The sequence below is a fragment of the Lathyrus oleraceus genome, chromosome 1 (assembly GCF_024323335.1).
Source record: "Lathyrus oleraceus cultivar Zhongwan6 chromosome 1, CAAS_Psat_ZW6_1.0, whole genome shotgun sequence".
Lineage (NCBI taxonomy): Eukaryota > Viridiplantae > Streptophyta > Magnoliopsida > Fabales > Fabaceae > Lathyrus > Lathyrus oleraceus.
In genome coordinates, this window is record NC_066579.1 from 45,097,443 (window position 1) to 45,104,967 (window position 7,525).

General features: G+C 35.8%; 1 protein-coding gene across 1 annotated transcript; it reads right to left on the bottom strand.

Moving 5' to 3' along the window:
- Positions 1 to 204: 204 nt before the first annotated feature.
- On the bottom strand, positions 205 to 4,251 carry LOC127097339 (probable galacturonosyltransferase 10). Its single transcript, XM_051035868.1, has 3 exons — positions 3,837 to 4,251; positions 3,248 to 3,477; positions 205 to 2,080 (listed from the first exon to the last, which is right to left on the bottom strand). The coding sequence occupies exons 2-3, from the start codon at positions 3,395 to 3,397 to the stop codon at positions 629 to 631; spliced, it is 1,602 nt and encodes a 533-aa protein (XP_050891825.1). The 5' UTR covers positions 3,398 to 3,477; positions 3,837 to 4,251; the 3' UTR covers positions 205 to 628.
- Positions 4,252 to 7,525: the final 3,274 nt, after the last annotated feature.

Below are 7,525 nucleotides of genomic sequence, written 5' to 3' on the forward strand. Positions count from 1 at the left end.
ACCAGCAATAAAAGGATTTTGAATCATAGTTTTCTTTTTGAATCAAAAACTAATAGTGCAGGGTTCTTTCGTGTATCAAAACTACCGTGTAATAAACAAAAATAAGCTAGGTAGTTTTGTGCTTTTGATACACGAAAGAACCATGAAACTCTAATCATAGTTTTCTTTTTGAATCAAAAACTAATAGTGCATCAGGTCTTGTAATGAACAATAGTGGTAATGGTGGTGGTACTAGTTGACAAAAAAAAAGTTTACAGCAGATTTCAACTGACTAAAATCACAAAAACACTATGAACTGATGTTGTCTAAGAGAAATGAATGGATATACTACAACTGAAGATCCAGACTCCATGAAGACACCATGTTATAGCCACCAAACATGCTTGACCTTTTAAAATTGTAAGCGTGTTTTCTACTACAAAAATGAATACCTCCGTTGGATTTTGCATCTAAAGATCACTAAGCCTCCCAGCTCCACAAGTCAATAATGGTTTCACTGTCGCAATCGAGGTTTGGAATGGTCAATGGTATATTCCCAAACACACCAACTGGGTCTACTGCTTGTGAATCCAGATCTTCCACCAAGGTTTGAACTTTGAAGTTCAAATAAATAAAGCTCAATTCAAAATCAATGAAAGTTGCATTGCTGCAATAAGGGATGAGAGTAATCAATATGTTTTTCCCATAGGGGCTTGTATTTTTCAATCCCAATCTTCAACCAAGGTTTGGAGTTCCCATTGAAGTGCAGTACTGCCCCTCTCTCTATTAACTGAGGATCAACGTTTGTGTAGCCGAAACCCAATACATGCCACGACGGATCCAAAGGCTCGGTTAATCCGTAAAACGTCAACAGTCCTGGTGGCAAGGTACCGAGTTTCCACAGTGTCCGATCAACATTATTTTCTTGCCAATAGTGGTAGATGCCAGTTACATTCTTTTTCCTCCATTCAACCAAATCAAATACATTCATCCCAAATGCCCATCCGCATGCATCCGGATCAAAATGTGCTTTTATAAGAGGATGAGAATAGTTCAAGTATTTATGGTATCTATGAAATGTCTCCATGCATGTCTCAACAGCTCCATTAACATTCCCATTCAAATCAATTGAAAAAAGATCAGAAAGATCCTTTTGAACCACGACATCGTCATCCAGGAACACAATCTTCTTCAGTGCAGGAAAAACTTCAGGGATATAGAACCTCAGGTGGTTAAGCATGGACAGATATTTGGGGTTACGAAACTTGATAGGTGTCTTTCCATTATCACTGCTCCCAGAAAAGTAGTAGCTCTGTATCTCTGAGTCTTGAAGTTGCTTAAGCACAGGAACATATGAAGCATTTAACCAAGTGAAATCTTCATACTTCTGAACTTCCACAGTCACCCCACGGAAATCATTCATGGTAAACCACGCCTTCATCGCAGCATAATTTATTTCATCAGTCACAAGGTGAAAAACAATCATATTGGGATTTTTTGAATTTTTTGCAGTTGAATTGACTACGACCGAAGTTGCAATAATGTTATCAGAGAACACACAAAAGTGGTAAAGATTTATATCCTTAATCTTCATCTCGGTGTGCCTTTTGTCCTTCAATTTGTTTTGCAAATTAAGGTTTCTGAACCATTCTGTTGTCAACTGCACACCAAGACAGTATAAGCTTTTGGGGACTTCTTCTGCCGCTATTTGTCCATATTTTGAACTCTTTTCACTTACAGAATTCATTTGTTCTTCAAGAGCCTGGATATTTGCTTTGAATCTCATGATCATGGTTGCACTGTCATAATGGAGCTGTTGGGCCTGGAATAACAATAACGCCATATCACGGATAGCACTTTCTGATTCTCTGGTAGTTAAAGGAGAACGCCTAGTAGCAGCATTTGATAGGAGAATGTGCGAATTGCGGATCTGAGCACTTAGTTCCCAAGCAAATTGGAGATTGTTACTTTCTTTAGCAATTACAACAAAAGCTTTTGCTAAGGATATCTGATCATTCAGTTGTCTGGTCACTGAGTCTGAACTTAACAACTCGTCAGTAATATTAAGGCCTTCCAGAATCCTATCATTTTGGTAAGTTCTCTGCACAATAGGATACAAGAAGTTATATGCTAAACAAAGACCCAATCTCACCCTCCCACCAACCTCCATCCCCCCAAAATAAGAAAGAATAATACTCTAGCTCTGAAATAAGAAGTTAAGCATGTCATGCAAACTATGTTCCAATGTGAGGACAGTAATAGCACGGAACAGATTCAAATTCAATGATTATGTGAAGTGTATCCCCATGGAAATACTCTTTTTTATCTGATATATAACTCCATTCAACTCAACCGTTCTCCATTCATTCCATATAAAGAAATAAACCAAAAGAGAAGAAAGATAGAGAAATGGAACAACAGCCAACAATCCTCAGTCTCACAAATCCAGTTGTTTCTCCCCAATAGATCATAGGGATGCATTGTGTTGTTAATCTCGTATAATGGTGCAGAGCACTGGACCCCAAAACCGCTATAGCGGATGGCAGGATAGCTGCTATTTCAAAACTAAAAAACACTATACAAACTAAACGTAAATCCAAACACATAGTCAAAAATAACAAAATACATCAAATTAAAGAAGTAGTCATACTTGATAACTATAATTTTGTTAATCAAAAACAATCATAATTAACTTCGGTCATTTGTTACTAACATTCAAAATTAGACTTAATAGTCATAATTCTAAACGTAATCAAAGCAGAGGTTGGTGTTTTAAATGAATATGTCATTGTTGAGTGCAAGCAGATGTGAAATTGAAAGATAGAGGAGAAAGCAGAGAAATTTAGAAGAAGAACAGAGAACAGAGCCCTCGGTCTCCGTCACTGTAGCATTGGCTGAAACTACCAGTCTTCATCATCTGAAACGAAGAAGCCTTCACAGAAGAAGACTTTGTGAGAGAACCAGAGAAAGAAAATTTAAAGTCTTCACGGAAACTACCAGTCTTTGTCGTCAGAAAAGAAGAAGGCTTAATGAGAGAAGAACCAGAAAATAAGGCACAACAATAATTTGGCTGTTTAGTCAATTTCCCCTTACAAAATAAGGCACAACAATAACTTGTTTAAAGAACCCATATCATATTAACTTAATAGAAAATGTCGCTTTCACGGGCTAGACTATGATCCAAAAAGAAATTAACCGAGAGTTTTCATACAAACGTTTCTGCAAACAAGAACATGAATCTACAAAAAAGGTGAGAAAAAAGCAATACCTTGGACAAAGCCGGTCTAGACTCAATCTGAGTCCCTTTGGTCAGAATATAGATAAAGAGAAGAATCACTGCAAAGCACAATGCCCACCACAACGCATCAGGAACCCTTCTCCGCACTGGCCTCCGAAAATCTGTTGCTCTTCGCCTCATTTTCCAAACTTAACCTTAATGAACCTTTCCGTTACCAAATTCAGAACAAGCTTCTCTTCACATAGTTTGCTTCTCTTTGCCTGCATCATGGGATGGAAAAAAATACTAAATTTTAGACTCAGCATATGATATACCTCACATAAGCAAAATGTAGAAATAACTGATGAATGTGAAAAATATAATGTAGTAACAAACCACTTTTCATATTAATTTGCCACAGTTATACAGAACAAGATCAAAGTAACATAGACCAAAAGAAAAAAAAGACAAACATTCATTAAAAGATAAATCAATGAGGCTGTACCAAACATTCATGGTTCACATTAAAAACAATTTATAGGCTTATAAATAAAAGTTGAAGGATAAGTGAGATTCAAAATGTAGATAGAACACAATTAGAATAATATGGAACAGTTTTTGAGTCAATAAAGAATCAAACCTTGTCCACCGCATCACGGGCTTAGATTTTGGCTTTATAAAATCAATGAAATGAAATTAGCGCGACAAGGGAATGAAAAGCTCTCAGTGCTGCGACTTAAAGTTGTAGTTTCTGATGCAAGTTGAAAATGAATTCCGTGAGTGAGGTGGTGAATTTTTCAATTCACGGTTGCAGCAGGAATTTGGCTTCTGAGGCAATCGCGGTGAAGTGAGTTCTGGTTTTTGCTAGGGTTTGTGAATTTCGAAACATTCAGGTTCAATTAGATGCATTAAATGAAATATTGAAATTGTTGCGCTGGTGGTAGGAACCAAGAACAAAGAGATGATGGCGTTGAGGAGAAAGACAGTGTGGTGTGGACAGTGCATCATAAGATCTTTTGTGTTTAATCATACGGTGCTTTAATTTGGTCTATGGTGAACCATATGTATCACAATCTTTTTTTTTTTAATTCATATAAAAAATACCATATATTATCTACTAAATTAATACTAGATGATTTAGCTTTTAAACCATTTAATGCCTAATGTTATATTTGCAAGTATTTTAGTTTAGGATGGCAGTTTGGGCAAGGTCGCACGAAGGAAAGTATTGTCTCGCCCTTATGTTTTTCTTATTATTGAGAAGAAGAAATATGGGATAAATATGTCTTGGATAACGGGGAAGTCAAGATAGTTAATAATTCATGTATTCTTCAGAAATAGGAATTCAACGGTACATCCTTTGACGGGGCATGCGACGACCTAAAGGTGAGAAAAATACAGAAGATGGGGGGTCGAATTGTGTATGCTAAAAACTCGTTTTGTTTTTGATTAAGCGACTTCAAAATTTGAGCAACTTTCAGAGTCTGATATTAGAACTAGTAACAACAGCGGAACTAATAATGTTCAAAAGTAAAAACAAGCAACACACAAAGATTATTCGGGTTCCTCTCCTCAACTGAGAGTAGTCCAGTCCCCTTGCCTCAACAAGAATTTTTCACTATAATCAACATATTACACTTTGCTCAAGCACACTTGCAAGAGACTTCACTTGCTCAATCAACCTAGAAAGAGACTTTTCCTCAAGCAACCTTGCAAGAGACTTATGCTCAATCAACCTAGAAAGAGACTTCACTGCTCAAGTACACGCACAAGAGACATCTTTGCTCAAGCAGACAGGCAATAGACTCCCTGTACTTTAAACAAATAGTTTAGTAGAAATGGTAACCATATACTTAGATACACAATCAAAAGTATATTAGTTATACAACAACCACAAAGGTTCTTAATCTCTTAAGATTTCTAAGATATACAAAGATAAGAAATCTTAAGATCTTATGCAATAATAGTTACAAATGAAACCTCTGAGTTATGCTCAAGATATTGTATTGCATTGTTGTACACCTTCCTTCAAATCTTCAGCTTCCTTTTATAGAGGTAGAGAAATAGTCATTTGAGGGTTTGGACATAAGAGCAAACTTAGTGAAAAAGCATGCCAAGAGAGACGTTGGAGAATGCATATAGTTAGAAGCTTTGTCCATTAAATAATGACATTGTTCACAACATCTTTCGAAGTACTAGGTATCTACCAAAAGGTAGAACATACTGAAGATGTCACATCACCATTCCTTGAGTCTTGCAAAATGAAACCCTAGTTGACTTTGTCCATAAAACTTTGACAAGACTAGTCTGCTTTGGTACAGTGTACGGATCAGAGGCTCTTCAAGCCTTCAGAGTTTTAGCTGTCACCAGAGGCAGGAACATATGACCAGAGTCTGAACCTTCAGAGGCTGATGAACATATTCAAGGTTATTAGATTTTGATCAATCAGAATAAGAATTATATTGCTTCTCCATATATGCTTTCAATCAGGATTAATTATATGCTTGCGATCCTTCACACTTGAACATATATTAGTATACCCATTTGTTCTTTAAATACTTTGTTATCATCAAAACGCAAGGGATATGAACAATCTTGTTCCAACAATCTCCCCTTTTTTCATGATGACAAACAAATGTATTTAAGACTAATGGTTGGTCAGTTTAACTAACTTGACAATATCAGAGTTTGAGGTTTGTAAGCTTCCTCTGAGTCTAATAGTCCATAAGTTGAGTTTTGTAAGCTCCCCTTAAGTCTTATCCAAGTTAATTTAACCTTACTTTGATGAAATAATGTTCAGATGAAAGAAATATCAAAACAATTAGGGTTCAGATAAATTAGAAGCATTCAGAAAATACTTTTAATCCTCTTAAATATTCCCATAAATTTCTCCCCCTTTTCTCATCAGCAAAAATTGAGATAGGACATGTCAACATAGAAGAAGAGAAAAAATATTTTAGGAATGAAAATATTTGTCAGAAAATTGAAATCTGATAGCACATAGCAAGAACAACCTTTGCTCTTCTCAATAAAGAGAAACGACTATAATGGTTGAAATATTTCTGCATTTCTCAAGACGGTCACATGTCATTCAAGAATATCAACCATCAGAAGTAATCATTGTAGGCATTAAATCATCGGAAGTTTTAGCTTCCAAGTGCAACGTACAAGTCCCTCAACTTCCTCTATAAAAGCATGCCTTCATAGACATACTTCTCACATTTTTAACAACTATTATTATCTTCATAGCAACATGAGTTCTCCACCAGATAAAGCAAAGAGCATTATCCCAACAAAGCTCAATGTTGAGGGCAAAATCGTTACTCAGGAACAACACCTTCAGCAGTCCACTAAGGAGGCCTAGCCATCTGGGTCAGTTGTTGTAAGGAATCCCCTGAAAGTAAGGAAGCCTAAGAAAACTAATAAGAAGAATCTGAAGAAGAAGAAGAAAAGAGTGCCAATAAGCATGTTTTTCTATGACTCAGATGAGGGAAGTGAGGAGCGAGTTCCTGACTGGAAGGATTCTTTTGCAACTATGGGATATTGTTCTGATACTGAAAAGTTATGTAATCCCTAGACACATTGTACTTCTTCCAAATGATTAATGAAAAAAACATTCCTTTTTGCAATGATTGTTTCTGATAAGTTGTTTTGTTTGAATTCAATAATCGTCCAAGAAGTATTAAGAATTAGTTCATCCAAGAAATAACACAAAGAAAACAAGGATTTTTTCTAGCACTTATCAGATAAGTAATAATATTTCCCATAAAGTATAGCTTAGATAAAATCACATAAGCATTAATAAATATGCCATGCAAAACAGATAAAAGAAGGTAAAGTCATATAACAAGAAATCAATTTAATAAATACAAAAAAAAGGTTCTAGAACCTAAGACTAAGGTTTCTTCAGAAGATATAAAATAGCTCTTAGATTTGCATCCATGATGTCTTGCTTGACATCCATAGACCTAATTCTATTATCCATTTCAATCTGTTTAACGACCATGGCTTGTTGAGTAGTAGTAATAGAAGTCAAGTTCTTCTCCATAAGATCTTTCCTAGAACACGAGGATGCAACAGACTCTGAAGTGACATCCTTCAGATTCTGAATAACTGATACAATAGAGTTCTGGAGATAATCCCACCTGGAAGAATATGCTACTGGATCAAATACAAAAGGTATTTCATTGACCATACTTTGTAATTTATCTAAGAGGATATTTTTTATTATACCCATGTTGGTTTGGACAGTTTATGAAAGGGATAAAGTGTTTGAATGAGATGGTCCAGGTTCAGAAGATTGGTTTGCAAGGTCGGGTAGTTTTAGGG

Bases quoted from the DNA above. Each gene is read 5' to 3' on its own strand.
- LOC127097339 (XM_051035868.1), bottom strand. From the start codon at position 3,397: ATGAGGCGAAGAGCAACAGATTTTCGGAGGCCAGTGCGGAGAAGGGTT. The intron at 2,081-3,247 runs GTATTGCTTTTT...CCTATTGTGCAG, and splicing joins CTAGACCGGCTTTGTCCAAG to AGAACTTACCAAAATGATAG.